We start from the raw sequence: 25,019 nt of genomic DNA on the forward strand, positions 1-25,019 counted from the left end.
AAATAAATAAAGTCTTTAAAAAAAAAAAAAAGGAGGGTACTATTGACACATACAATAATATGTTTGAATTTCAAATACACTGAGTGAAAGAAGTCACATTAAAGAAGAGTAAAGAATCTATGATTGTATTTACATAAAATTCATAAAAATGCAAGTTAATCTTCAGTGACAAAATGCTTATCAGTGCTTGCCTAGTAACCTGGAGAAGAGTGTTGGAGGGCCAAAAGGGAGGCATTACAACAAGGAAAACTTTTCTGGGTAGTGAATGGTAGATTCACTATCTGGATATATATATGTTATAAATAAAGATGCTGTGAATGCCCATGAGAAGGTTTATGGGTGGGTATGTTTTTAGCTCCTTTGATAAATACCAAGGAGTTGGTTGCTGGATCATCTGATAAGAGTATGTTTAGATTTGTAACAAAACTGCCCACTGTCAAGCTGCCTTCCAAAGTGGCTGTGCTATTTTGCATCCCCACCAGCAGTGAATGAGAGTTCTTGTTGCTTCACATCCTTATCAACATTTGGTGTTATCAATGTTGGATTTCAGTGATTCTACTATTGTTTTAATTTGCAGTTACCTAATGACATATGATGTGGATCATCTTTTCATATGCTTACTTGCCATCTGGATCTTCTTTGGTGAGGTGTCTGTTCCCCTCTTGGGCCTGTTTTTTAAGTTGGTTGTTTATTTTCATAATGTTGAGTTTTAAGCGTTCTCTATATTTTGGGGGAAAATGTCCTCTAATGGATGTATCTTTTGCAGATATTTTCTTCAGGCCTATGGCTTGTCTTCTCATTCTCTTGATGGTATCTTGGTATGTTTCACAGAACAGAAGCTTTTAATTTTAATTAAGTCCAGCTTATTGATTTTTTTCTTTAGTGGATTGTGCCTTTGGTGTTGTATCTAAAAGGTCTTTGCTATACATAAAGTCATCTAAATTTTCTCTTATGTTATCTTCTAGGAGTTTTATAGTTTTGAATTTCCCTTAAGGTCTGTGATCCATTTTTAGTTAATTTTTGTGAAAGGTAGGGTCTGTGTCTAGATTAACTTTTTTTCTTTGCATGTAGATATCCAGTTTTTCCAGCACTGTTTGTTGAAAAGATTGTCCTTTTTCCATTGAATTGCTTTTGCTTTTCTGTGAAAGATAGGCTGACTGTATTAGTGTGGGTCTATTTTTGCGTATCTCTTTTCTGTTCCATTGATATATTTGTCCTCCTTTTTGGCTAGTAACACATAGTTAGGTATTGTGGCTATATTTTAGGTCATAAAGTCCTCTATCTTTTTTCTTCTTCTTCAGTATTGTTTTGGTTATTCTGGGTCTCCCATGTCTCCATATAAACCTTAGAATCAGTTTGTTGATATCTACAAGATAACTTGCTGGGAGTTTGATTGAGATTGTATTGAATCTATAGATTAAGTGGGAAGAACATGGAATCTCTCTCCATTTATTTTGTTGTTGTTTGATTTCTTTAATCAGAGTTTTATAGCTTTCCTCATACAAATCTTATACATATTTTGTTAGATTTATAACTATTTTATTTACTTATTTTTTGAGTACTAAAGAAAAATAGTATTTTTGATTTAATTTCAGATTTAAGTTGGTCATTGCTAATATTATCAGAAAGAAGTTGGCTTTTATATAGTAGCCGTGTATCCTGCAGCTTTGCTATAATCACTCACTAGTTCCTGGAATTTTTCTTGTCGTTTCTTTCAGATTTTCTATATAAACAAGCATGTCATCTATAAACAAAAACAGTTTTATTCCTTCCTTCCCCGTCTTTTTATTTCCTTTTCTTTCCTAATTGCATTAGCTAATACCTCCATTATGATGTTGAAAGAGTGCAAGAGGGGACATCCTTGCCTTTTTCCAACTGTAGCCATTGACTTTGTATATTAACCTTGTATTCTGCACCTGCGCTATAATCTCTTACTAGTTTCAGAAATTTGTTTGAAATTTTCTACATTACAGTTCTGTCTTCTGCAAATGAAGAGTTCTATTTTTTCATTCCCAATCTGTATACCTCTGATTTCCTTCTCTTGTTTGTTGCATTAACTGGAGCTTGCCATACAGTGTTAAATGGGAGTACGAGAGGTGACATCCTTGCCTTGTTCCTGATCTTAGCTAGAAAGCATCTAGTTTCTCATTATTTGCATTCTATTTCCTGAAAGAGATTATAGAGAATTATTATAATTTCTCCTTTAAATGTTTGACAGAATTCACTAGTGAGCACACCTAGACCTTAGGCTTTCTGTTGTGGAAGGTTATTTGTTACTGATCAATTTCTTTAATAGATGTAGATGTATTCACATTATCTGTTTCTCTTTTAGTGAGTTTTCATGGGTTGTGTCTTTTAAAGAAGTGAGTTATTTCACCTAGACTCTCAGGTTTATGGGCACAGAATTGTTCAAATACTCTATCATCCTTTTGATGTCATAGGATCAGTAGTAATGGCCTCTCTTTCATTTCTGATATTTTCCATTTGTGTTTTCTCTCATTTTTTCTTAGTTAACCTGGATAGATATCTATCAATTTTATTGATCTTTTCAAAGAGTCAGCTTTTGGTTTCAGTGATCTTTCTCTGTTAATTTCTTGTTTTTAATTTCACTGATTTCTGCTCTAATTTTTATTATTTCCTTTCGGGCACTTACTTTAAATTAAATTTACTCTTCCTTTCCTGGGTATATCTTTTAAGAGTTCAACACATTGTTGCTATAAACTAAAACTAAATGCTTCTGAGAGTCATGGTAAACTAAAGTGCCATATAAATCTCTATTTTTTCCAGAAATATTATAAGTAAAGTGGTTTTGGGTATTTCATTATAATAAGGTTGCTAATATTTGTATTTTTAATACTTTTTATCTATAAAGACAATTTCATTTACATGTTAAATTTTTTATGACATAGGTCGCTTTAGTCATTTTATTTTTAGGAGTCAATATATAGTATAACTTATAGATTAAAGTTGTTTCTGTTTCCTAGAACAGATTTGAGGCAGATTTCACAAATAGCGCATGGAACAAAAATAATGAAATAAAAATGGAATAGGTGACATATAGTTATAATGACAATTCTCAAATTTGGCTTTGTATTTTCAGGCAACCAAGATTCAAAAAAAGACAGATGTGATTAAGTTATTTAAAAAAAAAAAAAAAAAAAGAACCCTTCCTGTCAGAAAGGAGAAGTTTTTTATTCTTTTTGAAAGTTTTTTATTTATTTATTTAAAGTGCGCTCTACTCCCACTATGGTGTTCGAATTCATGACCCCAAGATCAAGAGTCACATACTACACTGACTAAGCCAGTCAGGGACCCCTTAAATTTTCTTTCTCTTTCTTTCTTTCTTTCTTTCTTTCTTTCTTTCTTTCTTTCTATATATTTATTTATTTTAAGTATATTTTTTATTCTAAGCAAACTGTTCCTTAGCATTGTATTACAAAATACATTGCTCATATTGGGTGTTTTCTAGAATAAATTGAGTGATGTAATGATACAGTATATTAATATCAGTTACACTTTTGTGTAATTTTAATATAATTTTAACTCTTATACATATAAAATTTATATTTTAATATAAAATTACTTCTATATATTAACTTTAATGAAAGTCAAGGGTTTAATATTAAATATAATTCGGGGCACCTGGATGGCTCAGTTGGTTGGGTGTTTGACTTTTGATTTCCACTCAGGTCATGATGGGAGTCTGCTTGAGGTTCTCTGTCTTCGCCCTCTGCCCTCCTCTGCCCTCGCTTGCACCTGCTTACATATTGTCTCCCTCTCTAAAATAAATAAAATCTTTTAAAAATTTTTTAAAAATATATAATTCAGTGAGGGAGTTTACGAGTTTCCAATGTAGTTAGGTCTAAGTTTATAGCATTTTAGTATCTAGAGTGGAAACATTGCATATTCTTTAAATAATATGTTCCTACTTTTTTTCATTTGGGCTTTTGGTAGGGATTTGATAGCAGAGAAGTTGAAGTTGCATATTTTGATTTGGGCCTGAAATGCTAGAAATTCAGTGTTCTTGGTTGAGAGAAAAATGTATCTATCTGGAAATGAGATAAGTGGTTAGATTGTTGGCCTGTTGTCAAAATTGAAGATCCTAACCAAGTTCCTTACCTTGAGAGTACAATCAGTGTCCATCACTGCATAGATGAATTTTATTTATGATTTCTAAGTCACTCTGTCAAATGAACAAGTACTCCAGAGTAAATATATTCATCCACCCATGTTATAGAACACCTTCAAAGATAATTTCATGTATTATCTGGGTTTTGCACCACATAATTTTTTATGATGGCAAACCAGTTCAAACCCACCAGCATGAAATGCAACAAAATGTACACCTAAATAATGGAAAATATATTAACTGCTTTTTTGTTATAACTGCTAAAAAGCAGTTGAGATTTGGAGAAATCGTTACCTTGCAGGAGACAGGGCGTATAATAATAAATAAGTAGTCACAAGGAGTTCATATTCTAGTGACAGAGCAACTGCAGACTTATGATAGAGCTTACAAATGCTACCCACCCAGGGGTTTGGATATCCAAATACAGCACTAAAGGATGGTAGGGATTAAACATGTGAAGAAAGAAAGAAAAGGAAAAGCTAGGTTTTAAATGATCTTCAACTTAGGTATAGGTTATATTCTAAAAATACAGTTCTAAGTTCATCTTATCTTGGGCTCTACTTTACTGTAGATAAGATGTGATTCATAAATCCCCTGTTCTTTCAAACCCTGTTTAATTCATTATGTGGAATATTCCTAGTATTGTCTTTCAACTGAGAAGGGTTTATCTTCCCCTCTCTGTCCTGTGAGAAGGAGGAGAAGAAGAATATTGAGATTCCTAATAGTAAAAGGAAGTATAACTCTCATCCTTCCTTTTTTCTATTTTTAAGTTGGGCATGGAGCCCAACTCATGACCCTGAGAGCAAGACCTGAGCTGAGGTCAAGAGTTGGACACTTAACCGACTGACCAGGTGCCCCAACTCTAATCCTTCTTACCTTTACTTTCACTGCTAACTTGTGCTAGGGGATAGAATTGGGGTTTGGAAAAGAGGGAAGGCCAAGAAATACTACTCTAGACTTTGTCATCAACCAGTCATAGACTAAGGTGAGGAATGAGAATTGTAGCTAGCAGTGAGCAGGAAGCACCAGAATGGTAGTGTTTGTAGCTAGAATGGAAAGAATGGGTAAGAGAAGGAAAAATCCCTTAAAGTTACAGAAAAGGAAGAAGGAATTGATTTCATGCCCTGTACAGGTCATCTGACAAATGTCTCTTGGTAATAGTTTTTCAAAAGACAAATTAGGAATACTACTTGTACATCCCAGATAACTCTTAAGAATTCTCCTTTTTTGTGAGTGAATGGGGCAAGCTGGTTTTTAAAAGTGCCAACTTCTGTTCTATTTCAAAATAGGCTGTTACCGGTCAAAAAAAGTTGTGCTTGTGTGTTTTATGTTAATATAATATAAATGTTGAGGTAGTATACTGAAGAGTAAAAAACATCAGGCTGATTTTCCACTGGCAATTCTGAAATTGGGAGAAAAACACTAGAATTTTTAAAAAATCAGATTCTTTACTTAGCCCTTTTAAAGAGATTTTTGAGAAATTCTTGGCTTTCAGAGTTCATATTCACTAGATATAGTTTGTATTCCATGCATAGTCCTTTGGTTTTCTATAATACTCCCTTCCTACTATTTATTCTTGATATTTATTGAAGTTACCAAAAATCTGTTTATTATCTTGACCTTGTTATTTTGTTTTATATTTTTAATTTGTCTGTTTTACATGTAACTATTGTTATCCAAATTGTATTCTCCTTTGAACTCACATTATATAAAAATAATTAAACTTTGGGATTACAGAAATTATTTCTCTTGGTATTTTCCTTTACTTCAAGACTGAGAAAGGATCTCTAGGTAATATATATATTGGCCAAAATAACCTTTTACCACATATACATAAATTATGTGTATTACCAAAAAAAGCCCAAATATGTACTAATCAACAAATATACTTTCTTTCATAAAGCATATACAAAAGAAGCAATAAATTATACTTGAGGAAAATATAATTTTCCCTACTCTTTATCTGTGGTGTACATTGGAGTCTGACCGGGATTTGAATCTCAACTCTCTACTACTTCTACTCTGGTAACCTTGAATAAATATATGTTTCTGTGTGTCTGTTTCTTCATCTTTAAAATGGGACTAATCATTCCTAGTTTATAGTGTTACTTGGAGAATTAAATGAGATTATCTAAATTAGTAGTTCTTAAACACCAGTACTGGTACTCTAGATCATTATAAGGACATTTGATGGGTCATTTATATCTTTTTTATGTTTAGGGTTCTGCAGAAGATACGGTTTGAGAGAGAGGATCCTGAGGTTCTCTGTTTAAAAACATTTGAAAGCCATAGCTGCAAGTAAAGTGCCTTGCACAAATAGATCCTGGACATAAACTAGGTCTCATATGCAGATTAGAAAATCTGGACTTTGCTCCTTTCCCTCCTTTATGGGAATTGGTATATTAAAGTGCTAAGTTACTTTTCTTTTACTGCTTTATCGAAGTATAATTCACATACCATACAGTTCACCTATTTAAAGCGTATGATTCATTCGTTTTTAGTATATTTACAGAGTTGTGCAAGCACAGCCAAAATGTACTTTTAGAACATTTCCATCACCTCCAAAAGAAACTCCCTATCCATTATTAGTCAAACTAACTTATTTTGGGTTCTGTTTCTATTGCTTACTTGAACTTTAAATGTAAGTATGTTGGTATATTAAGAAGAAAGCAAAACAAATCTAATGAACCATGTTTCTTCCCTGATTTGTACGTACAGACATTAAAGTCCGTTATGGCCCTTAGAATACTTAATTTTATATATTATATCACCAAAGACAATTCTTTGCATTTTTCACTTCTAGAAGTTCATTTATCTACTCTCATGACTTCTAAAGATGACTGCTTGATCTGTGTATGTCCTGCTCTTGGTTGAGAAATTCAACAAATACTTTGTCAAGTACTTATTATCAGCCAGGTGCTAGGGTGAATCGATTAAACAATTTCTAGAGGGGTGGGATGTAAACAAAGAAGAGTAATAAAGTGTGATCATACTATGAAGAGGTATGTATGATGCTGATGGTACACATTCAAGGGAATAATAAATTCTTCCAGCCAAGAAGGAGATTGAGGGAGGGGCAAGAAGAGAAAGAAATAAAGATTGAAGAGAGTTGCAGAGAAGCTCGTCCTTAATGAATAGAATTCACTGCACAGGTAATGGAGAAGGAATATATTCTTAAAAAGCTAAGAGAATAACCCAACCCAAACCCAAGAGGACTAAAAGCATACATGATGTTTAATGAAAAGTGAGGTTATTTGATGTGACTAAAGGGAACTAAATACAGTGAATAGTGGTGAAACAGAAAAGGTTGGCTAGAGAAGATTTTGAGGGTCTGAAAGTCAGCTTAATACAGTTTTATCACCTCCCTCCTCCTCTTTCCTGGCTTCACTCTACAGATAATTAGCCTTTCCCAGTCTAATATTCAGTTCACATTAACATAGTTGCTACTGCCATCATCCTAGTTCCCCTGGAGTTATCTTTGACTTTTTTTCACTACTTTGCTTCCCATATCCATTCACATGTTATTACATATCTGTCTCTTTCCATTCCCACAGCCACTATCATGGTCTTGTTCCTAGGATCTCTTTTCTGTTTCTTTTGTCCATTTTAATATTATATTTTTCCATTCCTAGGACTTCACCTCTTAATCTGTGGTACTGAAAGTAGCTTTATACAGTAGCTAAAATAGTTCCTGCCTGAACACTATGAAGGGTAAAAAGGTTTGTAAGAAGGAAAACTCTGTTTACAGAGTTCATTATATGCCTACCAGGAGTTGATTGACAAGGGAATTCCCTATGTTTGATACAGAATAGATTGTTAAGTTAAAGCAAGGAACAGAAGAGTATAGTATATTCCCTTTGTGTCAGAAAGCAGAAGAATACTAGGATATAGACCCTATTTTCTTAGATTTTGCATAAAGGAACTGGACAACTATAGAAGAAATAATTGAAGTAAATATCCATAGGCATAGGGGTAGAAGAGAAGATGGGTGAGGACAGGTCTCAAAATACACCTTTTTATGTTGTTTTGATTTTTAAACTGAGTATTTCATCTATTTAAAACTCTGGCCTTGTGTGCCACTGCGGGGGGATGGGACTGAAGGACTCTGACTGACTTTCTGTTACCTTATATATGAAATCACTCCTTAGTCTACCATTCAGAATTCTGCACTCTGATTATGCCATGGTATGATCCGTTTCACTGACATGAACTCTGTTCATGTCCCCAAATCACTTTCGAAACTCAAGTCAAAATACATTACTTTCTTCTCTGCAGTTGGTTAACTGTTTATTTCATTCTATCGTTTTAGCTTAATATATTTATGTTCTATGTTTATACTTTGGTTCTTCATTGGTATCTCTGAGTATTCTAATTTATTTCATGAATGATTTCTACTCCCACTTAGATTGTTAACACTTTCAATAGAAATCATATTCTTTTCTCTTTGGTATTATTGAATCATAATTTAGTAGATACTCAGTAATGATAATTTTTATTTACTTTGGAGGAACCTAACATTTTAACTTCTTTTGGATAATTTTAATAAATTTTAAATCAGAAGAGATATCATACAGAAAAGCTTAGTTTGACTACTTTTTCATTACCTAAAACTTCAAAGTATTAAGTAGGAAAATTAGTTTTATTTAAAAACCACTGAAAATAATTTATTTAGGGTAATTTTCTGTCTAGTTAAGGTGAAAATGTATGGATTTGCGCACTAAAGTAAACATAACATGACCACCTGACATTAATTTGCATGGAATACAATATAATTTATATGCTAGTTGCTAATTAATATAGTAAATGAGATTGGTGTGATTTTTATCTTTGCTAATACACATATAATATGCAGAATTAATTCTAAATTTGTAAGTCAGATATGATAAAATAGGCAATTGTTTTTTACATTAAGTAATCAAAAGTAAGAAACTTTGAAAATAAATTCTATTAGAAAATGCTTGTTTTAAAAAATTGATCATAAAAAATAGAAACTTGTAAGCTGAGAGGCCCTTAGTGTGTTTTTATTACTTGATGTAGCCTAATCTAATATTTATTTTGAAACAGGCAAGAAAACTAGACGTATATTTTGAATACGAAGAAAAAATAATGAGCAAAACTACTCTGGATAAATCTCTTCTAGATATAATATCAGATCCTGATGGTATGTACCATAAATTCAAGGTTACTGTTAAGATTCACAGTTGATGAAACCAGCATTTCAATTTAAGTAATATCTGAATAGAATTATCTTTTTTCTGACAACACATGCTAATAATGAGATAACTAAATGAGCTATTTTCTGTTGAGAAGTTTGTAGCAAAGCATTTCTTAAAGTGGAAAAATGATTTGCATTTTATGTTATTGAACTTTTCTCTCATGGTATTTAAGAACTTGTTATATTCATTTATTTAACATGGTAATATATCTGAAGTTCAATTTCTGCTGATTTTCGAAGATTTTTGAAGGTATAACATTCAAAGCAGGTGTCTCTAAGTGTTATATTTTCTAATTACCTTGGTTTAACCTTCAAGAGTTTCCTAAAAAGATATATCTAAAACTGAATTCTGTTTTAAATATTTAGGGAATTTACTTTTGAAGAAACTCCTTAATCAGAACCTTTATATTTGCATTTAACTATTTCTATATTAGCTTTTCTTAAAACAAGATAGGATTCTTTGTACTTAAAAAATGTATTGTAATTATTGCTTTCAATTATAATGATCATGGGATCCACATAGGTTTTAGCCTCTAAAATTATACTTTAGAGATTTGATCATTTCAGAATAGCTTTCAATTCAAATTTCAGTGCTTTTCCAAAATGAATAAAAAAGTATATAAGCTGTTCAGTTTATATTTTGCATACAGATTATTTAGCTGAATGATGATGGTTTTTGAGTTAGAGTTAGGTATGAGTTTTAGACCTTATTCCAAGTTGAAAAATAATAAAGTCCAAATTGTAATTAGAGATTCTACTCCTAAAAACTTCTAAGAAGCTGTAAATATTGTTCACACTTTTAAGAAGCTAGATTTGTAGTGAGAACCTAGCATTTTGAAGGTATTTACACTTGTGATATCTACCACCAATGTGGGGCTCAACCTCCTGCATTTGTAATGAAAAAATGAAAAATATATAAGCGCATCACTTCAGAACTATTCCTTATTATTTACAATAAGTTTTTAGTAAAGTTGAAGCAAATTAATGTGTTGATAGAAAAACAATCAGACCCTTCCTGTTTTCTTTCCCTTACTTTTTTGGTTTATTTGTAAAGACATTAAGAATTGCAGAACAAGGTAGGCCTTCATGCAGAGTGGAAGTCTGGTGCCACTTTAGCCCAGAACAAGATGTTGGAACCTGAGCAAGATGAGAAGGGCAACCACATGTGGGGTAGAGGGAAGATTGGTGATCTACCATGAAGTGTCAAAGCCACCAGTGAATTGAGCAGAGTATCCACATGTGAAAACATGGTATATAAAAGCTCTAACAGGGCGCCTAGGTGGCTCAGTGGGTTAATAAGCCTCTGCCTTTGGCTCAGGTCGTGATCTCAGGGTGCTGAGATCAAGGCCCACATTGGGCTCTCTGCTCAGCGGGGAGCCTGCTTCCCCCTCTCTTTCTGCCTACTTGTGATCTCTGTCTGTCAAATAAATAAAATCTTTAAAAAAAAAAAAAAAAAGCTCTAACAGATTGAAGAAGGTGACTGTACACAGGAGCAACCCAGCTGATGCTAAGTGGGGTGAGAAGTATGGCCAGGCATGTGAGTGAGTCCACTGTAGGGAATCAGAGCCCAAATGGAGTGAGAAGACATCCATGCAGGCAAGGGGATGGCTGCAGAGATAGGATATTTGTTACATACCGCAGACTGGTTAAATAAGTGTGTATGTCAGATAATACAAAAGGAGCTAGGTTTCCTGTTGTCAGGGAAGGAAGTTACAAATATGGAAAGGGAGAAAAATATAATGAGTCCTGTAATGTTGGATTGGAATTAAAGGTGTCATTGTAGACCTGTGTTTTCACTACGTATTTGTCAGAGAAATAAATACAGATAGGTTGTGTACACCTATATGTGTTCCGTAGTCCAGCCAAATAAGCAGGGGTGGAGTAACAATACTCCAGTATAAAGACTTTAGCTTATAAATACCATTTTCTACTCATTGGAGAAGTAGTTGATTCCAGGGCTGAGGTAGGAAGAGAAAATACAAAATGAGGTAGGAAGAGAAAATACAAAATGAGCCTAGAACAGTTTGTTGTGTCAGAAAACAAGGAATATACTCAGAAAGTGATGGGACATGTCAAAGAGACCTAGAAGTCTGCTTGAAGAGGCCCCCAGTGGCGAGATCATGACATCATGAGTATCAAAATAAATAATGATAACAAATTGTAACTCACTGAATGAAATAGGAAGCCATCAGTTCACAGAGATATAGTAAATGAATAAGTTGAAGTTTCACAGGATATTTAGTTTCAAATTACCTCCCTGCAAAATACTTCTTAATTACAAAGAGAAAACTAACTTTACAGTGGAAAAGTACGATAGATCCCTTACTAGGTAATCTCAGTGACCATCATCAGTAACGAGACATATTGAAATAATGCCCCATCCAATAGGATGCAATACAAAGAATATAGTTTTTTCTTGTGATATTCTTGCCAAAGGTGTATAACTTGAATCTGATCATGAGGAAATATCAAACAAAATTTAATTATGAGATATTCTACCAAAAAAACAAAAACAAAAAAAGGCCTGTAATCTCCTAAAACATCAAGGCCATGTAAGTCAAGGAAAGACTGAGGAACTGTTTCATACGGAAGAAGTTAACTGTATGTTGTGTGGCAGCTGTATATCCCACATGATTCTAAAATTGATCCTTTTGTCATAAAGGATATTACAGACTAGTGGTGAAACTTGAAATGACATCTGAGGATTATATGTTATTACTAATGTATCAATGCTGATTTCCTGATTTTGATAGTTGTTATATTGAACTTATTATATTGGAGAATGTCTGACATTTGGGAATGATGGGACAGCAGGTCAAAAACTTACTCGCAAATTATTCAGGGAGATAAAAAGCTTTCTGAATTCTACTTAAAACTTTTCCCTAAGATACATCAGATTACTCAGTAAGAAAACTGACTTTAAAATTGAAGCAGTTCCGGTGGAAGCTTAGGTATGACAAGAGGATCCAGGCTGCCAGTTGGAGGTTCTAGAGTACTTGCAGTTGTAAAGGATACATTTTTATAATTTCCATTTGATTCCTCTGTGATTAATATTTTTGTAAAGATTTTATTTATTTATTTGACAGAGACATCACAAGTAAGCAGAAAGGCAGGCAGAGAGAGAGGGGGAAGCAGGCTCCCCGCTGAGCAGAGAGCCTGATATGGGGCTTGATCTCAGGACCCTGAAACCATGACCTGGGCCGGAGGCAGAGGCTTAACCCACTGAGCCACCCAGGCGCCCCTGTGATTAATATTATTATAAGCATCAGGATATTCTCCAACTCTTACCATCATGGTATTCTTAAAACCCTTAGCAGAAATTTTGAGGGCTTATTATTAACACTATAGCAGCTATAAAATGTGTTTCTCCTTGGAGAAAAGAATGGGAACTCCCTCTTCTTTAAGCAGAATAAGTGCCTGCTATTAGAAAGGCTATGCTAGATGCTGAGGATGTTGATTTACAGGCCCCTAAAACTCTGAAGGAGGGGAGTCTTTGTCTCCTGTTTTAGGAGTGGTGGTCCCAAGAGCCTGCAGCAAGCCTCAATGTTTGTTTGTTTGTTTTTCTCTTTGCCTTCTAACTACTTAGTCATAGTTGCAGGAAATGCACAGTGGAACAGGATAACTAAAGCCAAAGCTTTCGGGATAGAGCACCAAAAAGGGAAAGCCAGGGTAATTGGAAACTACCAAGATTGCGGAGAGGAAGGAGCTCAGGAAAGCAACCTCATAAAGTTGTTTATGAATTGCTGGGCTCGCCCCTGAGCTGCACATACGTGAATTAGATCCTAAACAGTATTATTTCAAAGACTGCGAGTTGAAGGGCTAGTTTCCCAGTTCCCATAGTGGCCACTAGATGGTCGGACAGATCCTAGTAGCACTGCAGAAGTTTTTGAAAATATAAATCAGTGATGGAGCCACAACCCACAGAAAGCTGTCGTAACTTTGGCCTGAACCCAACCAACAAATTACCTGCTAAACAAAAATAGCAGCTTTCTCCTAGGACTTAAACAAGACCCTGAATTTCATAACCTGATTTTCAAAATGTCCAAGATACATTTATTTGTAAATATCAGAACTTTGGAAAACCCATCATTGATCTTTATTACCGTTCGTTGTCATATTTAGGGAATAAGGATAATTTGAGAATGGTTATCTGGCTTCTGAACCATATAAAAAATCGATAGTTCATTAGTCATGTTTTGAAAAAATTTTCCTAGTTTTTATTCTATAATAAAGTGTAACAGTTTCAAGTTCTTGAGTATTAGGACACACTTTGAAGTGAGAGTGCATATTGTTAATTGTTGGTGGTGAAATTGTGCAAATTGTGTGACCAGTGCTTTGCACCAGAGTACATGCAGTAGCAGAGGGGGAAATAAATGAGTTTCTCTGTCCAGTTTTGGGCTCTGGGTAATAGGAGTAGCAGATCAGACCCACTGCAAGCAAGAAATTTCCTTGAAATCTTATGTTTTGTCTTAAACAATTTCAGGCAAATATATTTTGTATTATACAACAGTGTTTATTTTAATATATACGTATTCTTTTTCCAAATCTTATAAGTGATACGGTACCCTTCAGAAAGAGACATTTATATGGTAACCACACTTTTGAGAAGTACCAAAGTTTTGTAACCCAAAACCTAGAATGACCATATAGCTAGTTTCCCAGAACAGTCTCATTTTTATATCTGTTGTCCTTACATAATTATTACTGGCATCCCCTTTCCATCTCAGAAGATCCTGTTTTAGAATTCTGTGATTACCCTACCTATGCCTTTATTTCTTTCCTAGTTCACATATAAAATGTAAATCTCTTACAGATATTTTGAAAGATAGAATGGACATACTTCTGTATTCCATTCCTTTAATCCCACAGCATTTAATATTTTTTCCATATCTGTATTGTACATGGTTATAGTTATAGTGTCTGTAATCTTAAGTCAGTTAAATCAAGAACCATATTTTATCTTTTCACATTTATGTGCCTTAAATTTTTATATACTTGTGTTGACTATAATACTTAACCAGAATTATGAAAGTTTTTTTATTTATATTCCCCTATGTAGCAGGAACTCCAGAAGATAAAATGAGGCTGTTTCTTATTTATTATATAAGTGCACAGCAAGCACCCTCTGAGGTATGTCCTCCTTGTTCAGTTATTGGATAGAAGGGGAAATATTTGTCTGTTTCAAAAATAGAAGACCACTATGGCCAAATAACTACCTCATTCCTTTCTTTAAAAGAAAAACAGTTTGTTAAGGCTAGTTCTATTTATTGCTGAGTTTTATAGCAATATTTGTTGTCACAAAGAGAACTATCCACTCATGAAATGTCTGACCACTTCTAAGTTGTTGGAATATGAATTGGATTCAAATGGCCAAGATTCTTATTTCTGGAAAATAGCTATTGTAAACTAAGTTATCCAAGTTTGCTATGCTTTTTGAAACATTGGTCTTATTTCTTATTATGTGATAATCTTAAAAACTCTGTTTTCTTTGAGCTATAGCCACTAATGTCTTCCAGTGAATTTATCTATAACCTAAAGTAAAAATTTGGTAATATTTTAAGGTTATTAAAACTAATGTTCATTATAGAATATAAGGAGTCAATTGTAGGAGAGAATACTCAGAGTTCCAAAAAGTTACATAAATACTGTAGTTTTAAATTTAATGAGATTAAACTTCATATTTATATCTGTCATATGATTCATAGAAAAATAAAGTTGACTTTTTTGTATTGCAATCAAATAACTTCTATATCAATAAATCCTCAGAATGATTGGAAAATGATACATTTTCCTTTCTGAAAGATTTTTTTTCCCTCACTGGAAGATTGGGTAATTTTGTGGGTAATTTTATTGTTTTTCATTTTATGTGGTAGGTCATCAGTTGCTTTTGAAGAAAAAAATGTTTATGTATAGGTAATTGATTTTGAAGGCAAATGGTGATTTTGGTGTCAGTGTTGTTGCCGGGTTAGAGACCAGCTAACTCTCTCTAATGTTAACTCAGTGAAATTTTACTGGATGAGCAACAAGCATGAGAATTTTAGAGATGACATCTAGAATGATATAATTGTAAACTTCTTTCCTTCTCTGGCAGCATTTATTTTTAAAAGTCTGTTTGATCATAACACTTCTTTTGGTCAAAAATCTCTGGTGTGTTAAAACAGTTAACGAAACCCAGTATTTCCTTTAGGCCAATTCTGCTTTATTTTGGGCATATAGCTTTTATTTTAATTCAGTAAGAAAGTGTGGTTTTCTTTTCAGGAGTATCTCATACCTGTATCTTAGGGGATTTTTACAGGCTTTATATATAGGTTTTTATATATATATATAAAGGATTATAGCCTATTTATAGTACTTTCTTAAGAATTTATTATTTTAAAACTTAATTCCATGTTCCCTTATTTTGACCACATATTTTATTTTTATTTATTTTTGGTAAGGACCATGTCTTTTCATAAGTTTAAGTGATCACTAAGGCTTAAAGCAAATTATGACAGCCTGATAGCCCCAAAAATGCAAAGTAGTAAACATCTCTGTTGAGCTTTAAATGTCTATCTTGTAAATTTTTATGGTGGAGTCACTATGATGATAGGCTTTTATAAAGTACAGGAATTCAACTACACTTACTCATCAGGAAACAAAAATAGCAAGAAAGAGAAAACAATAGTTTAAAAAGTGTAAGACACCTAATACTCAGTTAATGAATTTGGACCGTAAGAGTGCATATGAGAGGGGAAAACCTGAGTCTACATTTCCCTCCAGTCAGTGTCATGTCATAATATCCCCTTGTGTTTCTGGTTTTAAAATACTCTTTGTCTAGTCAGATATTCATTTAGTGCTTATCCCAAGGAAAGGCAGTCTATTTTGAAAATGGAGAAGAAACTGGCTTTGTTGGACTCACTGAGGGATGTCAGAATACTGGCTAGGTGATTTGGGAGCCTGACAAAGGTAATTTTCATTAGATATGATTTTTGTCTCAGGTGCTCACTTATATACTCACTTAAAATATGACTCCACTCTACTTGGGTGCCTAGAATTTGAACTCATGCCTTTGGTCTAACTTTTTGATTAATCAAATAATAACAAACAAAATGGTCTTCTCTTTCACAAAAGTAAAATTTTTTATGATACCATTCTTTGCTTATTTCAGGCTGATTTGGAGCAATACAAAAAAGCCTTAACTGATGCAGGATGCAACCTTAATCCCTTACAATATATCAAACAGTGGAAGTAAGTTTTATTTTCTTCTTATATAAGAGAGTACAATAGAAGTAGAGTTCCCAAGAAAATGGGAATGTTAACAAGAAAATTTAATAGTACCTTTTTTTCTTCTTTTTCTTAAATTCAGTAGCATAAATATTTCCCTATCTGGCCCTCCCTGTCCACAATTTAAAATTACATAAAATGGTAACTTTCTTTCTTAGACAAGTTTATATTTTCTTTACTGATTAGATTAAGAACATCAAAGACTGAAATGTTTGGGTCACATGTCTCAAAAACATTAAAAGAAGATTTTAATTTCACTTGTAGAGAAATGCAGATTAACATAGGGCAAAGATTTAGCAAAGTGCTGTGCCAAGGATATAGGCAGGTTAATTGGTGCATTAAATTCCGCTATTAAAAACACAGATTGTCACAATTTTTGCTAGATGGTATAAAAATAATTTTTTTAGAGAACTAGAATTTTTGTTTTTATTTTTTTTTCAGGTGGTAATTTATTTCTTAATTGATTATTTTTTTATTAATATATAATGCATTATTTCATATAATGCATAAGAATGTATTATTATTTGGTACAGGTCTATGATTTGTCAGTCTTACACCTTTCGCAGCACTCATCATATCACATACTCTCCCTATGCCCATCACCCAGCCACCCCATCCTTCCCTCCCCCTCCACTCCAGCAACCCTCAGTTTGTTTCCTGAGGTTAAGAGTCTCTTATGGTTTGTCTCCCTCTCTGGCTTTGTCTTGTTTCATTTTTTCCTCTCTTCCCCTATGATCCCCTGCCTTGTTTCTCCAATTCCACATATCAGTGAGATCATATGATAATTGTTTTTCTCTGATTGACTTATTTCACTTAGCATAATACCCTTTAGTTCCATCCATGTCATTGCAAATGGTAAGATTTCATTTTTGATGGCTCCATAATATTCTATCGTGTGTGTGTGTGTGTGTGTGTGTGTGTGTGTGTGTGTGTGTATACACCACATCTTCTTTATCCATTCATCTATCGATAGACATCTAGGCTCTTTCCATGGTTTGGCTATTGTGGATATTACTGCTATAAACACTGGGGTTGCACATGCCCCTTCGGATCACTACATTTGTATCTTTGGGGTAAATACGCAGTAGTGCAATTGCTGAGTTGTAGGGTAGCTCTATTTTCAACTTTTTGGGGAACCTCCATACTGTTTTCCAGAGTGGCTGCACCAGCTTGCATTCCCACCAACAGTGTAGGGGGGTTCCCCTTTCTGTGCATCCTCACCAACATCTGTCATTTCCTGACTTGTTAATTTAGACCTTCTGGCTTCTGTGAGGTGGTTATCTCATTGTGGTTTTGATTTATTTTTCCTGATGCCAAGTGATGTTGAGCACTTTTTCATGTGTCTCTTGGCTATTTGGATATGTTCTTTGGAAAAGTGTCTATTCATGTCTTCTGCCCATTTCTTGATTGGATTATTTGTTCTTTGGGTGTTGACTTTAGTTCCTTGCAGATTTTGGACACTAGCTCTTTATCTGATATGTCATTCGCAAATATCTTCTCCTATTCTGTCAGTTGTCTTTTGGTTTTGTTGACTGTTTCCTTTGCTGTTCAAAAGCTCTTCATCTTGATGAAGTCCCTTGAATAGTTCATTTTTGCCCTTGCTTCCCTTGCCTTTGATGTTCCTAGGAAGAAGTGGCTGTGGCTGTGGTTGAAGAGGTTGCTGCCTGTGTTCTTCTCAAGGATTTTAATGGATTTCTGTCTCACATTGATGTCTTTCATCCATTTTGAGTCTGTTTTTTTAGTGTGGTATAAAGAAATGATCCAGTTTCTTCTGCCTGTGGTTGTCCAATTTTCCTAGCACCATTTGTTGAAGAGACCCATCTTTTTTCCATTGGACAGTCTTTCCTGCTTTGTTGAAGATTAGTTGACCATAGAGTTGAGGGTTTATTTCTGGGCTCTCTGTTCTGTTCCACTGATCTGTGTGTCTGTTTTTGTGCCAGTACCATACTGTCTTAATGATTACAGCTTCGTAATAGAGCTTGAAGTCTGGAATTGTGATGCCACTAGCTTTGCTTTCCTTTTCAACATTCCTCTGGCTATTCAGGGTCTTTTCTGGTTCCATACAAATTTTAGGATTATTTGTTCCATTTCTGTGAAAAAAGTTGATGGTATTTTGATAGGGATTACATTGAATGTGTAGATTGCTTTAGGTAGCATAGACATTTTCACAATATTTGTTCTTCTAATCCATGAGCATGGAACGTTTTTCCATTTCTTTTGTGTCTTCCTCAATTTCTTTCATGAGTATTCTATAATTTTCTGAGTACAGATTCTTTATCTCTTTGGTTGGATTTATTCCTAGGTATTTTATGGTTTTGGGTGCAATTGTAAATGGGATCAACTCCTTAATTTCTCTTTCTTCTGTCTTGGTGGTGGTGTATAGAAATGCGACTGATTTCTGTACATTCTTTTTATATCCTGACACTTTTCTGAATTCCTGTATGAGTTCTAGCAGTTTTGGGGTGGAGTCTTTTGGGTTGTCTTATCTCCAAAGAGTGAGAGTTTGACTTCTTTGCCAATTTGGATGCCTTTTATTTCTTTTTGTTGTCTGATTGCTGAAGTTAGGACTTCTAGTACTATGTTGAATAGCAGTGGTGATCATGGACAGCCCTGCCGTGTTCCTGACCTTAGGGGAAAAGCTCTCAGTTTTTCCCATTGAGAGTGATGTTCGCTGTGAGCTTTCCATAAATGGCTTTTATGAAACTGAGTTATGTTCCTTCTGTTCATATACTGTGAAGACATTTAATCAAGAAGGGATGCTTTATTGTGTCAGATGCTTTTTCTGCATCTATTGAGAGTATCATATGGTTCTTGTTCTTTTATTAATGTAGTATATCACATTGATTGATTCATGGATGTTGAACCAACCTTGCAGACCAGGAATAAATCCCACTTGGTTGTGGTGAATAATCTTTTTAATGTACTGCTGAATTCTGTTGGCTATTGTTTTGGTGAAAATTTTTGCATCCATGTTCATCAGGGATATTGGTCTATAATTCTTCTTTTTGATAGGGTCTTTGTTTGGCTTTGGGATCAAGGTAATGCTGGCCTCAAAATGAGTTTGGAAGTTTTCCTTCCATTTCTGTTTTTTGAAACAGTTTCAGAAGAATGAGTATTAATTCTTCTTTAAATGTTTGGTAGATTTTCCCTGGGAAGCCATCTGGCCCTGGGCTTTTGTTCTTTGGGAGATTTTTTATGACTGCTTCAATTTCCTTGCTGGTTATGGGGTTATGGGTCTGTTCAGGTTTTCTCTTTCTTCCTGGCTCAGTTTTGGTAGTTTATACATCTCTAGGAATGCATCCATTTCTTCCAGATTGTCTGATTTGTTGGCATATAGTTGCTCATAATAATGTTCTTATAATTGTTTGTATTTCTTTGGTGTTAGTTGTGCTCTCTCCTCTTTCATTTATGATTTTATTTATTTGGGTCCTTTAGCATTTCTGTTTGATAAGTCTGGCCAGGGGTTTATCAATCTTACTCTTTCAAAGAACCAACTCCTAGTTTCATTGATCTGTTCTGCTGTTCTTTTCATTTCTGTTTCATTGATTTCTGCTCCGATCTTTATTATTTCTCTTCTTCTGCTGTGTTTAGGCTCTACTTGCTGTTCTTTTTCCAGCTCCTTTAGGTGTAGGGTTAGGTTGTATATTTGAGACCTTTCTTGTTTCTTGAGAAAGGCTTGTATTGCTATATACTTTCCTCTTAGTACCACCTTTGCTGAATCCCAAGGATTTTGAACAGTTTGATTGGGGCATTTAGCCCATTTACATTCAGAGTAACTATTGAAAGGTATGACTTTAGTGCCATTGTATTGCTTGTAAGGTGACAGTTACTGTATATTGTCTCTGTTCCTTTCTGGTCTATGCTACTTTAAGGCTCTATCTTTGCTTAGAGGACCTCTTTCAATATTTCCTGTAGGGCTGGTTTGGTGTTTGCAAATTCTTTTAGTTTTTGTTTGTCCTGGAAGCTTTTTAACTCTCCTATTTTCAATGACAGCCTAACTGGATATAGTATTCTTGGCTGCATATTTTTCTCATTTAGTGCTCTGAATATATCATGCCAGTCCTTTCTGGCCTACCAGGTCACTGGATAGGTCTGCTGCCAGTCTATTGTTTCTACCATTGTAGGTTATAGACCTCTTATCCCGAGCTGCTTTCAGGATTTTCTCTTTGTCTTTGAGATTTGTAAGTTTTACTATTAGATGATTGGGTGTTGACCTATTTTTATTGATTTTTGACGAGGGTTCTCTGTGCCTTCTGGGTTTTGATGCCTGTTTCCTTCCCCAAATTAGGGAAGTTCTCCACTATACTGTGGTCCAATATACTGTCTGCCCTTCTCTTCTTCTCGAATCCCTATTATTGTTTTGTTTTATGATATCACTTATCTCTCAGTTTCTCCCCTCGTGATCCAGTAGTTGTTCATCTCTATTTTTCTCAGCTTCTTTATTCTCCATCATTTGGTCTTCTATATCACTAATTCTGTCTTCTGCCTCATTTATCCCAGGAGTTAGAGCCTCCATTTTTTTTGCATCTCATTAATAGCCTTTTTGATTTTGACTTGGTTAGACTTTACTTCTCCAAAAGGGGATTCTCTAGTATCCTCTGTGCTTTTTTCAAGCCCAGCTATTATCTTTATAATCATCATTCTGACCTGTAGTTCCAATGTCTTACTAATGTCCATGTTAATTAGGTCCCTGTCAGTTGGTAGTACCTCTTACTCTTTTTTTTTTTTTTGAGGTGAATTTTTCTTTTCTTTTCATTTTGTCCAGAAAAGAATAGATAGATGAGAGAACAAGATGCTAAAAGGTAACAGTGTCCCCAGAAAAATATACACTACACAAATCAGAAGAGACCCAAAACCAAAGGGATAAGGGGAAAAAAAAAAAAAAGAATAAAATCAGGCTGGGGAATAAAACAGAGGCACCCACTAGATTTGGGGTGTATTTTGGCTTTTTAGAAGAGACTGCCTGACAAAATTTTAAAGAAAGAAAAACTTACATATATACAAAAAATAAGGTTAACTACAATGAAGGAATAAAATATGACTGTAAAAGTGAAAATTAAGATTTTAAAAAAGGAATTGTTAAGATAATAAGTTGATTGAAAAAAGAAAGAAGAGGGGGTGCCTGAGTGGCTCAGTTGGTTAAGTGTCTGCCTTTGGCTGGCATTGTGATCCTAGGGTCCTGGGATCAAGCCCCGCCTCAGGCTCCCTGCTCAGCAGAGAGCCTGCTTCTCCCTCTCCCTCTGCCTGCTGCTCTGCCTACTTGAGCGCTCGCTCGCTCTCTCTCTCTCTCTCTGGAAAATAAATAAAATATTTAAAGGAAAAGAAAAATTCAAAAAAAATACAGGAAAAGAAAAATTTAAAAGTTAACTTTGAAAGACTAAGGAATCATGGGGAAAAAAGCCATGAATTCCATGTGCTATATTCCCCCTTGCACTGGAGTTTTGCAGTTCTCATTGATTGGTAAACTTGGTCTTGGCTGGATGCTCTTGCTGATCTTCTGGGGAGGGGTCTGTTGCAGTGATTCTCAAGTGTCTTTGCCCCAAGCAGAATTGCACTGCCCTTGCCAGGGGCCAGGCTAACTAATATGCTCGGGTTTGCTCTTGGTAGCTTTTGTTCCCTGAAAACTTTCTGTATAGCTTTGGAGGAGAGAATGAAAATGGCAGCCTCCCAATCTCTGGCCCTGGAGTTGCTGAGAGTTCAGGGCCCCACTCCTCAGTGCACCCTCAGAGAAAAGCAGTTAATCACTCCTGTCTCCCTTGTCTCGGGCCACACTCCTTGCTCACCTGGCCTTTGACTGAGCATTTCCATCTTTAGCACAGGGCCCCATTTGGAATCTCCAAACCCAGCAGATTCCTCTAGTGTGCTCCCATGCCACTCCTCCCAGGGGGAGGTAGGGGAGTCTCCCTGGATTTGCTGCTTGTTGGGTCCCTGCTTGAAGAGCAGTGGCCCACCTGTGCTGGGGATCTGGTTTATGGCAACCCCAAACCAAGAGCCCACTCCTTGGCTCTGTTTTCGCAGCCAGCTTCCCTGCTCTGATACCTGGGAGCTCTGCCACACTCAGGCACCCTCAGTCTTTCTGTGACCCCGAGGGTCCTGAAACCACAGTGTGCCAGTGAGGGCTCTACCCCCCCCCCCACTTAGCCACTGGAGTGACATTCCCTCAGTCAAGCGGACTTTTAAAAGTTCCAGTTTTGTGCGTTGTGCTCTGCTGCTCTATCAGTTGCGGGAGCCAGCTGACAGAGCTCCCCCCACCCCCACGGTCTATATTCCAGTATATCACCTTGGATTCACTTCTCCGCATATCCTACCTTCCAGAAAGTGGTTGCTTTTCTGTTCATAGTGTTGCTGCTATTCTTTTCTTCTGTCTGTTGAGTTCGTAGGTGTTCGAATGGTTTGATAACTATCTAGGTAAGTTGCTGGGACCAGACGAAATTTAGGTTACTCCTCTGCCATCATGTTACCCCTCTAAAAATAATTGTTTTTTTTTTGTTTTTTTTTTTTTTTAAAGATTTTATTTATTTATTTGTCAGAGAGAGAGAGAGAGAGGGAGAGAGAGTGAGCGAGCATAGGCAGAGGGAGAATCAGGCTCCCTGCCAAGCAAGGAGCCCGATGTGGGACTCGATCCCAGGATGATGGGATCATGACCTGAGCCGAAGGCAGCTGCTTAACCAACTGAGCCACCCAGGCGTCCCTAAAAATAATTGTTTTAAAAAAAATCTTTGACAGCACACTTCTGCTCTTAAGGATTTATCCCAAGGAAGTAATTGGTGTTGTAAAATCTTAGACGCAACCAACCTAAATGTCCTATAATAGGCATTTCCAAAAGATAGAATACAATTGAAAATTAAAAATCGTGTTGTAGAAGACTTATTTAATAACACTGGAAAATGCGTATGTTATATGACAAAAAAATAGTTTATAACACTGTTCATTGATTTCCTCTTCTCGATGCCTTGAGATTCTTCTAGACATTGGAAATATAATTGTGAACATGTGGAAAGCCCCTATGCTCACTGAATTTACATGGAGGGAACAATAATCAACCAATAAGTGAAAAAGGAACAGAATAATATTAAACCGTACTAAGTGATACAAAGAAAATAACAGCAAATGATAAGATTTTTCTTTTTTTTTAGATTTTATTTAAATTCAAATTAGTTAACTTTTAGTGTATTAAGTTTCTAGGGTAGAATTTAGTGATTCATCATTAGCATATAACACCCAGTGTTTATAACATCAAGTGCCTTCCTTAATGCCCACCACCTAATTATTCCATCCTCCTACCTACCTCCCCTCCAGCACCCTCAGTTTTTCTCTGTACTTAAGAGCTTTTTATGGTTTGCCACCCTCTCTGTTTTTATTCTATTTTTCCTTCCCTTCCCCTATGTTCATCAGTTTTGTTTCTTAAATTCCACATATGAGTGCAAGTGACAAGATCTTAAGTTGGGGGTGAGAGTTAAATTTGTCGAGGAGATCAGGAAAGTCTCTTGAGTAGGTGGTATTTGAGCTAAAACTTAGATGACAATTTTTACAGTATGCTCTCTATCCATTCATCTCTGTGTTTGTATGTATGTATGAACATATACATATCATTACATAGCTGAAATGACATACATTAAAATGTTAATAGTGGGTAATTCAAAGTAGTAGAATTTTTTAATTTTTGTGTGCTTATCTTTATTTTCCAAATTGTCTACAACAAACTTTACCCTCACAATATTTCTTAAGATAATTAAAACTACAAGATTTAATATACTTTCCAAGCTGAACTATATTAAGAAATGTGCCAAGTTGTTATCAGAGGCTATCTCTGAGTTTTTTAGTTTGAGTGCTTTTTATTATGTATACTTTTGTTTGCTTTTTCAGGTGTTTTTTTTTTTTTAAGATTTTATTTTTAAGTAATCTCTACACCGAACTTGGGCTCAAACTAAGAACCCAGGGATCAAGAATCACACAGTCCACTGACTGGAGGGTTGGAGGGTCAGCCAGGCACTTCCCCCCCCAACTTTTTTTTAAGTAATCTCTGCCCCCCAGTGTGGGGCTCAAACTCATGACTCCAAACTCAAGCAAGAGTCACACGCTGTACTGGCTAAGCCAGCCAGGCACCCCTGCTTTTTCAAATTTCTTTTTATTTGACTGTGTTCTTGGTAATAAGAAAAACATACAACAAATGTCTTTTTAAAAAGAGAAGCTGTAAACTGCCTTTTTATATTACGATTTGTCTGGAACTCCTTAATCAAACATTTGTTGTTATAAGAGGAAAGCCAGCCTTGGGCATCATTTCATATAGTTATAAAATATGTAATTTCTAACATGTTATTTTTTCTAATTATGAGTAACACCACTTCTTCAAAGAAAATTTTAGAAAACTCAGGTATAAAGTAAAAATTTACCTGTAATCTCATCATCCAG

General features: G+C 35.1%; 1 protein-coding gene across 3 annotated transcripts in view; it reads left to right on the top strand.

Annotated features, from left to right (window-relative positions):
- Positions 1–25,019, top strand: part of SCFD1 (sec1 family domain containing 1) — a 108,410-nt gene that overhangs the window by 50,284 nt on the left and 33,107 nt on the right. For all 3 annotated transcript variants that reach the window (XM_080809044.1, XM_080809045.1, XM_080809046.1), the window contains 3 exons: positions 9,194–9,290; positions 14,404–14,474; positions 16,492–16,571. In XM_080809044.1, the coding sequence (XP_080665170.1) occupies positions 9,194–9,290; positions 14,404–14,474; positions 16,492–16,571 (248 nt within the window). The remainder of the gene's footprint in view (positions 1–9,193; positions 9,291–14,403; positions 14,475–16,491; positions 16,572–25,019) is intronic.

The sequence above is a fragment of the Martes martes genome, assembly GCF_963455335.1.
Source record: "Martes martes genome assembly, chromosome: 7".
Taxonomy (NCBI): Eukaryota; Metazoa; Chordata; class Mammalia; order Carnivora; family Mustelidae; genus Martes; species Martes martes.